The sequence below is a fragment of the Callithrix jacchus genome, chromosome 19 (genome assembly GCF_049354715.1).
Source record: "Callithrix jacchus isolate 240 chromosome 19, calJac240_pri, whole genome shotgun sequence".
NCBI classification, from domain to species: Eukaryota; Metazoa; Chordata; class Mammalia; order Primates; family Cebidae; genus Callithrix; species Callithrix jacchus.
Window position 1 is genome coordinate 49822895 of NC_133520.1, and position 12360 is coordinate 49835254.

At 43.4% G+C, this 12360-nt stretch overlaps 2 protein-coding genes across 5 annotated transcripts in view; one reads left to right on the forward strand and one right to left on the reverse strand.

Moving 5' to 3' along the window:
• B3GALNT2 (beta-1,3-N-acetylgalactosaminyltransferase 2) overlaps nucleotides 1-11042 on the forward strand; it is a 69337-nt gene extending 58295 nt beyond the window's left edge. The window contains exon 12 of the mRNA XM_035280401.3: nucleotides 9773-11042. Coding sequence (XP_035136292.1) covers nucleotides 9773-9871 — 99 coding nt within the window. The 3' untranslated portion in view covers nucleotides 9872-11042. The remainder of the gene's footprint in view (nucleotides 1-9772) is intronic.
• TBCE (tubulin folding cofactor E) overlaps nucleotides 1-12360 on the reverse strand; it is a 69073-nt gene that overhangs the window by 1661 nt on the left and 55052 nt on the right. For all 4 annotated transcript variants that reach the window (XM_008985780.5, XM_008985779.5, XM_054248368.2 and 1 more), the window contains 8 exons: nucleotides 11850-11926; nucleotides 10625-10720; nucleotides 10013-10077; nucleotides 9859-9923; nucleotides 9008-9160; nucleotides 6637-6790; nucleotides 4310-4375; nucleotides 2806-2865 (listed from right to left, as the gene is read on the reverse strand). In XM_008985780.5, the coding sequence (XP_008984028.2) occupies nucleotides 2806-2865; nucleotides 4310-4375; nucleotides 6637-6790; nucleotides 9008-9160; nucleotides 9859-9923; nucleotides 10013-10077; nucleotides 10625-10720; nucleotides 11850-11926 (736 nt within the window). The remainder of the gene's footprint in view (nucleotides 1-2805; nucleotides 2866-4309; nucleotides 4376-6636; nucleotides 6791-9007; nucleotides 9161-9858; nucleotides 9924-10012; nucleotides 10078-10624; nucleotides 10721-11849; nucleotides 11927-12360) is intronic.

Below are 12360 nucleotides of genomic sequence, written 5' to 3' on the forward strand. Positions count from 1 at the left end.
CGCTGTAATCCCAGCGCTTTGGGAGGCAGAGCGATCAAAGCCCAGGAATTCAAGTCCAGCCTGAGTAACACGAGGACACCCCATCTCTACCAAACTACAACATTAGCCAGGCATAGTGATGTGCGCCTCTAGTCCCAGCTACCTGGGAAGACCACTTGAGCCCAGGATGTCAAGGCTGCAGTGAGCCATGATCACGCCACTGTACTCCATCCAGCCTGGGTAGAAAGTGAGACCCTCTCTCAAAAAAAAAAAAAAAAAAAACTGCCTACTCACACTAGTTCTATGGAAGAAAGTGGTAATTTATATGTAATAAATAGCATTACCATGTTTAATATAGTTAAGTAACATTCAGAAAATATGGAGATAGCTAATTATTTCTTTTCACCTGCTTATGACCAGTATTAAAAATTTGAGAGTTATACCTCTAGGCCTTCTAGACGTATGGGTTTTAAACCAGGTGCAGTGGCTCACGCTTGTAATCCCAGCACTCTGGGACGCTGAGGCAGGTGGATCATCTGAGGTCAGGAGTTTGAGACCAGCCTGGCCAACATGGTAAAACCCTGTCTCCACTAAAAATTAAAAAAATTAGCCAGGCATGGTGGCAGGCACTTGTAATCCCAGCTGCCTGGGAGGAAGAGTTGCTTGAACCCCGAAGGCAGAGGTTGCAGTGTACCGAGATCATACCACTGCACTCCAGCCTGGGCAATGAGACTCGGTCTCAAAAAAAGAAGATGTATAGATTTTACAATGTATTGACCTACTACATTTGTACTTCTTTGTTACATGATGGTATAGCTTTTCATGCCATGTTCTCTAGACATACACTGCCCAATATGGCAACCACATGTACTGAGCACCTGAAGTGTGGCTAGTATGACTGAAGAATTGAATTTTTTTATTTTATCTTAATGAATTTAAATAGCCACGTGGTTATTGCAGCCACCCTGGACAGCACAACTCTAGACCTCCTTCATTCTCCTCAGTGACGTGCGACAGTGCTTGTGTGCTGTGTGATTCTACCAGAGTTTATTCACCACGCCCCCACTGGCAAGCATTTAGATTCTTACTATTTACCGTTACAAATGCTGCAAGAGAGAATGCTTGGTCGGAGCAGATGTGTATTTTTAATTTTTTATAGTAATTTCTACATGACTTTACAAAAAAGGGTATACTGCTTTTTCATGCCAGTTATTATTTTCTTTAATTTTTGCTCATCTAATGGAGTAAAAAACTAATATTGTAGTATTTTCTTTTTTTGAGACAGGGTCTCACTGTCACCCAGGCTGGATTACAGTGGCTCAAACCATCAGTCCCGGCTCTCTTTGACTAGTCTGTCTCCACCAGGGCCTTTATTGGCAGTATTTAAGTTTGAAAACAGAATAATGCAGCAAGACATCACTAACTCTAATCAATTATATAGCAGTAGCAAAATTACGTATTATAGGAACAGAAACTGGATTGTGAATAAATAAAAATGGGTAAGTATTGGTAAATTAACATTAAATGGATGGTTATCAATCAGAAAGGTACTTCTTTGAACACAACTAAGGCCTTCTATAAGCAATACCATGATAAGCTTATCATGATAAGCTTGATCTGATAGAAACTAATTTAAAAATCAATGTGAATTTACTGCACCGATGGGCAAACAAAGAAACCTAGTGTACCAGAGTCGTTTAGGCTGATGTGCATGTATTTCATTTATTTAAATCCTCACTGCTCTAAATTTACCATTTATATTTTAGCATTTAACTACAAATCAAGTTTAATCTTGAGAATTCGCAATATTGTGGCATACTCAAAATTAGACTATAACTTTTCTTTTGAGGGGGCAAGTTTAAGGTAAGTTATATTGATCTAATTTGTTGACACAAGCGTATTTATTTTCCAAAAGTAATTCAGTTCCAGTAGCACAATTTTTTTTAAGTTTTAGAGTGGTTTTCTCAAAGAAAACCATTTCAGGGTGTCCATTAAAAGAGCATTTGCGAATTGTTTTTGCAGGGACTCCTGATCAGTCAGGAGCAGGAGGTAAGTAGAATGTAAGCAAAGTCACAAATCTCCCATAACAATCCAGTCCACCAGGACATACCTCTTCTCTTATGAAGAGATGATAAGCAGACCCCAAATCCAGTGCACAGTGTCCCTAGAAACAGCAGCAGGCTTGGGGAATGCTTCTGAAAGGCTATGCCACTCAAGCTCTCAGGCTTTGGTTAAAAATACAATTATAGGCCAAGAACAGTGGCTCATGCCTGTAATCCCAACACTTTGGGAGGCCAAGGCAAGCAGATCGCTTTGAACTCAGGAATTCGAGACCAGCCTGGGCAACACAGCGAAACTCCATCTCTACAAAAAAATACAAAAATTAGCAGAGCGTTGGTGGCTCGCACTTGTAGTCCCAGCTACAGCAGGCTGAGGCTGGAGAACTGTTGAGCCTAGGAAGCAGAGGTTGCAGTGAGCTGAGACGGTGCCACTGCACTCCAACCTGGGTGACAAAGGCCCTGTCTCAAAAAATTATTTCATATATATACATGAGAAATAGATGTGTGTGTAATTACATGTAGGGGGCTTCCAATTTTAACAAAACTTTTCAGCTGATAAAGTTATGGGAGGCCTGAACTTTTGGGGTTATTGGGGAGTGATATTAGCATGACTGATTATATTTTAGAACATAAAAGACTAATGAAAACCTATAAGCTCTGAGGTCCATACTTTGAGACATGAGTCAAAGGTTTTAATTTTAGCTGACTTACCTAGGCTGATGATTCAGAAGTTTAAGGAAGGAAAAGATAGGCTCATTCTTCTTACCTGGCAGTTGTTTCTCTAGGACTTTCTGATCAAGTTGATGAGGGTATTTTATCTTCAGTGCTTTCAGAGAAACAATGAAAGGGATTTAAATTAACCACACACGTTAATATATGGCCAAATGATAGAGCTATTCAGTGCAAATTGGCAGGTCTAATCAATGTTTAAAATGGTTTCTATTAATACTTCCATGAGGCTAGGCACAGTGGCTCACACCTGTAATCCTACCACTTTGGGAGGCTAAGGTGGGCAGATCACAAAGGTCAGGAACATAATGAAACCCCGTCTCTACTAAAAATAGAAAAAAAGTAGCTGGGCATGGTGGCACACACCTGTAGTCCCAGCTACTCGGGAGGCTGAGGCAGGAGAATTGCCTGAACCCAGGAGGCGGAGGTTGCGGTGAGCTGAGATCGCGCCATTGCACTCCAGCCTGGGTAATGAGCGAAACTCCGTTTTGGAAAAAAGAAAAAAAAAATACAAGAAATTCTCCAGGCTGGTAGCAGGTTGCCATTGCACTTCAGCCTGGGCAACAGTGTGAGGCTCCATCTCAAAACAAAGGGAAAAAACCCTCCATGAATTGCTAACAAAAATAGCTGGACCAACACTTTCCCTTTCCCCTCTTACTACTTCTTTCCTCACAGTTTAAGAGCTAGGTTTTCAAGTCACAAATGCACAGATCGCAATTTGGTTCACAACTCCAATACCTCCCACATTTATAACAGTATTAAATGAGTTTAAAATAGGAGTTGTGGCCAGGTACGGTGGCTCACACCTGTAATCCCAGCACTCTGAGAAGTCGAGGCGGGCGGATCACAAGGTCAGGAGTTTGAGACCATGGTGAAATCCCGTCTCTAATAAAAATACAAAAATTAGCCAAGGCATGGTGGTGGATGCCTGTAATCCAGCTACTCCAGAGGCTGAGGCAGGATAATGGCTTATACCCTGGAGGCAGAGGTTGCAGTGAGCCGAGATCCCACCATTGTACTCCATCCAGCCTAGGCGACAAAACAAGACTCTGTCTCACAAAAACCAAAATAGGAAAAATTAAAAAAAAAAAAAAAAATAGGTGTTGCAAAAATGTTCAATATAAAATTTATGTTTTAAAGAATTCATTTCTGGCCAGCCGCAGTGGTTCATGCCTGTAATCCCAGTACTTTGGGAAGCCGAGGCAGGCAGATCACGAGGTCAAGAGATCACGACTATGCTGGCCAACATGATAAAACCCCGTCTCTACTAAAAAGAGAAAAATTAGCTGGGCATGGTGGTGGGCACCAGTAGTCCCAGCTACTTGGGAGGCTGAGGCAGGAAAATTGCTTGAACCCAGGAGGCAGAGGTTGCAGTGAGCCGAGACAGAGGAGACTCTCCAAAAAAAAAAAGGCATTTAAACTCAAAGCATTTACTTAGGTACTTAGGGATGCACACTTAAGAGAAACACTCTAACTCATTGTCTGTTTCAGCATCTAAGGACTCAAATACAAATAAGTGATTTGGAATCTGACATTCTTACTTAATAGCTGGTTTTTGAGCATAAGTGGTTGTCTTTTGAGTTCCCCATCTTCAGGTGCACCATATTCTGTTTAAGAAATTAAAAGAGATGAGTGATAAACCGAAGGCCACTATAAGAAAAAAAAAAAAAAACAGAAAAAAAAAAAGATAGGTAAGTGTGCAGAGAGCCTGTGTCTTTCCCAGGACACACCAAGCTCTATTCCGCTTGATTTTTAGGAGTGATGGACAACAGGCACTTCCAAGGGCAGAATCCTCCATTTACTCAGAGCTGCAAGCTCTGTAACTCGTCTAGCTCATTGTTAATGACCAGTGAAATTCAATAAAAGACAATAAATGAAAAGCGACATGTTTACGTGTGTATTCCATCGTTCCTTAGAGACTGACAGTGTCCTGACTCAAACTAGCAGAGAAGACTGCGTTCAAAAACTTCAAATGTCTTCTCCAAATGTCACCTTTGGAAACGGTTCTCTTTCTGCACTGAGCGAAACCTGGTCTGAACCTGAGACGCAATCCAGAAAACACCTTCCCCAAGTTTCAACCAGACCGTGCAGTGCCAGGCTGGGCACTCAGTACCACACTGCAGCCCAGTTCCTCGGCCTGGACCACAGCCTCCATAGGAGAGGAGGAAAAGCAGTACGTTTTTCCTGCTCTAGGCCAAACAGTGACAAAATTTCTCTAAATCCCCTCACGTATCTGTGCTTTGGTCTTCTAGCATTAGCAGTGAAATACTGAACAATACCTGCCTGGCTGCTTCAGGATCTTTCCTTGCTCACCCCCAAGTGATTCAGAATTCACCAAGCATGGCCAGGGAATTGGGCAGGCTAATGGAGTAATTTGAAAGTCACTCCCGTCCGGGCGCAGTGGCTCACGCCTATAATCCCAGCACTTTGGGAGGCCAAGGCAGGTGGATCACGAGGTCAAGAGATCGAGACCATCCTGGTCAACATGGTGAAACCCCGTCTCTACTAAAAATACAAAAATTAGCTGGGCACGGTGGCATGCACCTATAGTCCCAACTACTTGGGAGGCTAAGGCAGGAGAATTGCTTGAACCCAGGAGGCAGAGGTTGTGGTGAGCTGAGATAGCATTCCAGCCTGGGTAACAAGAGCGAAACTCCATCTCAAAAAAAAGAAAGAAAGAAAGTGATTCCCACAGGCAGCTCTTCATCCTTAAAGATACTGTTCAAGCCTAAAGCATTTATACAGTGAGCTTCTTGCATTAAGAAAGATAAAAAAAGGAAAATCACATAAAAGTGAAATGTGGAATAATAAGTCAAAACAAAATGGAAAGTACATCATGGACAAAGACTCATGAATTCTTAGCTTCAAAGCCTGAAGAACGAGGCTGGAGGATTTAAGGAACCATCGTGCAGACCAAGTGCCAACCTTTGTAGAACAGGCAGTGAGCCCTCCGGACAAGAGAGCTTACTAAAGAGCTACCCTCGTGAACTTTCCTGTTCACTACAAACACCTGGGGGGCTTCAAAAAATACAGATGCCAGCTGGGCACGGTGGCTTATGCCTGTAATCCCAGTACTTCAGGAGGCCAAGGTGGGTAGATCACGAGGTCAGGAGTTAGAGACCAGCCTGGCCAGCATGGTGAAACCCCATTTCTACTAAAAAAAAAAAATAATACAAAAATTAGCCAGGCATGGCGGTATGGACCTGTAGTCCCAGCTACTTGAGAGGCTGAGGCAGGAGAATCACCTGAACCCAGGAGGCGGAGCTTGCAATGAGCCCAGATAGTGCCACTGCACTCCAGCCTGGGCAAGAGTGAGATTCCATCTCAAAAAAAAAAAAAATGCCTTCCCACCAGGAGCAATGGCTCATGCCTATAATCCCAGCACTTTGAGAAGCCAAAGCAGGTGGATCACTTGAGGTCAGGAGTTCAAGACCAGACTGGCCAATACGGTGAAACCCATCTCTACTAAAAATACAAAGATTAGCCAAGCATGGCGGTACAAGCCTGTAATCCCAACTACTCAGGAAGCTGAAGCAGGAAAGTAACTTGAACCCAGGAGGCAGAGGTTGCAGTGAGCCAAGATTGCTCCAGCCTGGGTGACAGAGCAACACTCCATCTCTTAAAAATAAAAAACTGCTTCCCCCTCCCCAAATGCAAATCTCTCCGTTCAAGAACCAGTTTCCTCCTGCTGAAAGATACTGCTCTTGCCCTGCTGCACTTGCCCCAGGAAAGTGCCTACAGTCCAATTAGATGAGTACAAAAAGCCCAGGAAAGGAGGAAGGGCAAAAACAACACTGAGAACCTCTTTTGAGACCCAAGGAAAAAAACTCTGTTCCAGCTGGAAATCCACCAGTGCATACACACGTACTCAGGCAGAGGAACTGGTATCTAGGATGGGCTGCGAGGAATTCTTCGCTGAGTCTGTTTTTGTCCGGGTCCTGATGTCCACCAGCCTTTTTCCACTCATTTCCAAAAGCTCTTTGGTAGTCCAGCTCAGCTCCCAACCTCTCCTCTGGGAGAATCTATGTTGATGTGACATAAAAACAAGTCTATTAGAAAGCTTTCTTCTAACAAGTCCTTTGCGTGTTGCACCTTGGCCTTCCTCCACTGCACGTGCAGACAGGGACAAGACAAAATTCTATTTTCTTTTTTAATTTTTTAAATTTTTGTTTTTTTTTTATTGTTTGAGAAGGAGCCTAGCTCTGTCGCCAGGCTGGAGTGCAGTGGCGTAATCTCGGCTCACTACAGTATCTGCCTCCTGGGTTCAAGCAATTCTCCTGCCTCAGCCTCTGGAGTAGCTGGGATTACAGGCATGCGCCACCATGCCTGGCTTATTTTTGTATTTTTAGTAAAGATGGAGTTCACCATGTTGGCCAGAATGGTCTCGATCTCTTGACCTTGTGATCCGCCTGCCTTGGCCTCCCAAAGTGCTGGGATTACAGGCGTGAGCCACCACACCCAGCCAATTTTCACCCCTCTTTTTAACACTGACAGAACTCAAGGATTTATCAGAAAAGCAAAAATAATTTCAGTTTTACACTTTAATTCATGAGAGTACTTGCACATAAGCCAGTTTCAGGACTACACCAGGTACCCTGGGTCACCTCCCTGAGGTCTGCCTGGAGGCGCCTGCCCTGGCAGAGCTGACCGACTCCCAGTGAATGCACAAAAGTGCTGGCAAGGACAAGGTGTGGCCTTCCCACTTTTATGGAGAAGAGTGGCTAAGCAGGAGAGGAGAAACTACGCTCTGTGGTTCTGTGTTCTTTCTGCCTAGTTTCCCGGAAAAAATGGAGAAAGTGCCTGGTATTCGTCAAATAATCATGAATCAGGCCACAGGCGGCAGAGAACAGGTTTTTCCTGCACTGATCTAAGTGGAAGATTCTCAGGAGCTGGAAGAGAAGTGTTACTATGAAACTGCACCAGGTTCTTCTACCAATCCATGAACGCTACCTACCACCCCTTACAATATTAAAAAATAGTATCTTTTTACTTTTTGTTTTTTGTTATAGGGTCTTGCTGTGTCGCCCAGGCTGGAGTGTAGTGGCGTGATCTTGGCTCACTGCACCAGGTTCTTCTACCAATCCATGAACGCTACCTACCACCCCTTACAATATTAAAAAATAGTATCTTTTTACTTTTTGTTTTTTGTTATAGGGTCTTGCTGTGTCGCCCAGGCTGGAGTGTAGTGGCGTGATCTTGGCTCACTGCACCAGGTTCTTCTACCATTCCATGAAAGCTACCTATCACCCCCTTTACAATATTAAAAATAGTATCTTTTTACTTTTTGTTTTTTGTTATAGGGTCTTGCTGTGTCGCCCAGGCTGGAGTGTAGTGGCGTGATCTTGGCTCACTGCAGCCTCCACCTCCCGGGTTCTAGCAATTCTCCTGCCTCAGCCTCCCAAGTAGTTGGGATTACAGGCATGTGCCACCACACCCAGCTAATTTTTATATTTTTAGTAGACACAGGGTTTCACCATATTGGCCAGGCTGGTCTCGAACTCCTGACCTCAGGTGATCCACCTGCCTCAACCTCCCAGAGTGCTGGGATTGCAGGTGTGAGCCACCACACTTGGCCTTATTTTTTTTTTTTAATTAAGACAGAATCTCACTCCATTGCCCAGGCTGGAGTACCGTGGCATATTCACGGCTTACTGCAGCCTTGGCCTCCCAGGCTCAGGTGATCCTCCCACTTCAGCCTTCTAAGTAGCTGCGACTATAGGCACTACAGACCTGTGCCACCATGCAGCTAATTTTTATATTTTTTAATAGAGATGGTGTTTCACCAGGTTGCCCAGGCTGGTCTCGAACTCCTGGACTCAAGCGATCAGCCTGCCTCAGCCTCCCAAAGTGCTGAGATTACAGGCGTAAGCCACTGAGCCCAGCCTAAAATAATTTATTTTCTTGTCTAAAAAAAACTAGTCATGGGCCAGGTGTGATGGCTCATGCCTGTAACCCCAGCACTTTGGGAGGCCGAGGTGGGCAGATCATGAGGTCAGGAGATTGAGACCATCCTGGCTAACACAGTGAAAACCTGTCACTACTAAAAATACAAAACATTAGTTGGTCGTGCTGGCGCATCCCTGTAATCCCAGCTACTCGGGAGGCTGAGACACAAGAATCACTTGAACCCGGGAAGCAGAGGTTGCAGTGAGCCGAAATCATGCCACTATACTCCAATCTGGACAACAGAACAAGACTCCATCTCAAAAAAAAAAGGTAATCACGATGCCAGTGCTCACCTCACATTTGTTCAGGGTCTTGAGCTGCCCAATTTTGGCGATGATAAGCTGCCTCGTGGTCCGCGTATCTTTGTCGTCTTTGGTCAGGGGGTTTCTTAGGCAGGACAAAGCCCGCAGGCTTGGTAACTTGTCTAGCTCGTTGAAAAAGGACCACTGAAACACAGCAAAAGAAATAAATGAAAAGCAGTACGTTTCATGCTACTTACGCAGAAGTTTGAACCAGCAACAGGAAAGCAAGTCCCTAGTTCTAATCTGAGGCAGGGAATTTCATCATGCACCAAGCAACCCCCTCTAGAAAGCCCACATACTTTTACTCTATTAACTGTGCCATTCAAAATGACAGTCCACTTAAGTGTGAAGTGAACTAATTTCTTTCTTAATATTTTTGGCTTTATATGAGGAGTTTCATACAGAGGAGGATTTTTTGTTTTTTGGTTTTTTTTTTTTTTGAGATGTAGTCTCACTCTAGCACCAGGCTGGAGTGCCGTGGGACAATTTCGGCTCACTGCAACCTCCGCCTCTTGGGTTCAAGCGATTCTCCTGCCTCAGCCTCCCAAGTAGCTGGGACTACAGGTGCCCACCACCACGCCCAGCTAATTTTTATTTTCAGTAGAGACAGGGTTTCACCATGGTGGCCAGGATGGTCTCAATCTCCTGACCTCGAGATCCGCGCGCCTTGGCCTCTCAAAGTGCTGGGATTACAGGTGTGAGCCCCCATGCCTGGGCTGACATTTCTCTTAGATTTAAATTTTTTTTTTTTTTTAGTTTTTTAGTAGAAGGAACCTACAAACTCTGCCACTAGAGTGGAAAGAAGCAATAATGTGCAGTGCATACTCCGAAGAAACTCTTACTTGTGATATCTGATTGTCGTTTACTACAAGGTACTGCAAGGACGGGAACATGGATGTTTTGCACCCTATAAAAAGGAGAATTCAGTTACACAGTAGAAGTGAAGGAAGCAGCTGAAGTATGGGGGCGAGGTGGAACTCTACTAATCTTACATACCAATTCCAGCATCCGGAAAATGTATCGAAGAAATTCCAATGTCAGAGAGGATTAATTGTTCTAACCTGAAATTTAAGATGTAAAATTTGATTACAAAAAAGCAATATAAAATGCTATGGGGTATCAACCAGACTAGGGTCGTAAATTTTTTACTGCACCCTGGGTTTTTAATCCCATGTAAAATACTTAGAAACTTTAAAGTCCAAATTAGGACAAGCAAAGTGAACTCTTGATGCTACATTCTAATGATGCTACAGTCACCTAATGGTTCTTGAGTACCTCCTGCTTTGTCAGGCGCTAAATGGCTCTCAGGAAAGAGACATGGTCTGTCTACTGGTGGAGTTTAGTGAATGAAGACCGCTGGCATTATCACCAGGGTCAAAGTATTCATTCTTCAAATTATCTGGTACAGACAAGAGTCCACATTATACAGGGTTCACAAGTAAATTCTCTAAATGAATTCAAATGAAAATTTCCCAAAGGGAATTACTCAATTTAGAAATTCTATCATCGTGATCACATTGCTATTGAGAAAGCATACAGAGCATATGAAAATTCCTTCACTAAGAATTGACTGAACACCACTGTATCAGACATTTAGGGGTAAATTACCTGGGCAGGTGGGCTATCAGAAACAGCTGGCTTTCATCAATTAATTGATTAGAGGAAAGGTCTAATAACCTGATTGTCTGGAGAACATCTGTTGGCCTGTATGGAAAATAAAATGTTTTTCACCATGAATTTATCTCGTTTTATACAGCATTAAAATACCTGCATTTGGTGTGCTGGAGGGCTGGGAGTAAGAGGCAAGAGGATATGACGGTAAAAGGCACCCTGAGGGGTCTCCATGGGATGCACACATTCCCGACTCCATCACTGTCACACCGAGCCTGTAATCCTGTATCATAGTTTTGTAACTTGTCACCAATGGGGGAACCTGGGTCATGGATACAGGGGATCTCTGTGTATTATTTCTTATAAAACTTCATGTGAATCTACAATTATGTCAAAATAAAGTTTAATTTAAAAAGCCTGCAGGCTGGGCACAATGGCTTACATCTGTAATCCTAGCACTTTGGGAGGCCAGGGCAGGCAGATCACAAGGTCAGGAGTTCAAGACCAGCCTGGCCAACATGGTGAAACCCCATCTCTACTAAAAACACAAAAATTAGCTGGGTGTGGTGGTGCACACCTGTAATACCAGCTACTCAGGAGGCTGAGGCAGGAGAATCACTTGAACCCAGGAAGCGGAAGTTGCAGTGAGCCAAGATGGCACCATTACACTCCAGCCTGGGCAACAAGAGCAAAATTCCATCTCAAAAAAAAAAAAAAAAAACAACTTGCATTTGCCTACATAATAAAACCCTTCTGTACACTAAAATCTTTAAGATGCTGAATCCTTTAATTCAGAATCTATTGTAAATTTTCCCAGTTAGGTTAATTTTACATAGTAACAAGAGGAAGACAAAGCAACATATTTAAGAGAACAAGCTTTTACATAGAGTTTGGTACAATGACCTTAAACAGATGATGCTAATTAAACATATATTATTTAATCCTTATAGCATATCCTACAGAACTTCCATTTAGAAACAGCAAATTAATACATTGATGCAAAACTAATATAACTCACGTCTTCACAAGTATTTAATTCTGATGAGTTTCCCTTGATTAGAACCAATTAGTGAAATTCTAATTTGCAAAGGCAATGAATAATAAGCATTTTTCCTAATTCTTGTTTGCAAATCCTTCTAAAAATTAAGGTAGATATAATACATGTATCTATTTATTCATAATGACTAAACAGGGACAGATGCCTTTAAGTAAGCCCTGTTACCTTTCAGAAATGAAAATCTCGTTAGACTTAAGGTAGAGTTCTTCAAGGCCTGGGCACCCTGCGGCACACCACAGCACCTGGAAAAGAAATGAGGTTCAGGATCCGGTGGCCTCAGCTGGTTGTTTCTTCCTTCGGTGTTCACAGGAACCACCAGGAGGATTCAGCTCAGTTACCGTTGCAGTGCCTCGTAGACAGTTTGTAAGACTACATTTCAGGCCTGGAATGGTGGTGGAGGGGTGGTAAATAAAATGGTAAAGGGTGCATTTTAACGCTGTGGGAGCACACATTGCGGGCACTTTGAGGCCTTGGAGGTAGATGTGAATGCATGGTTTAGGTAACGCAGCTACGAGGTGGCACAGGAGATGCCAACTGCACATATTGTTATGACTTTTTTTTTTTTTTTTTGAGACAGAGTTTCACTCTTGTTGCCCAGGCTGGAGTGCAATGGTGTGACCTCCGCTCACTGCAACCTCCACCTCCCAGGTGCAAGCTATTCTCCTGCCTCAGCCTC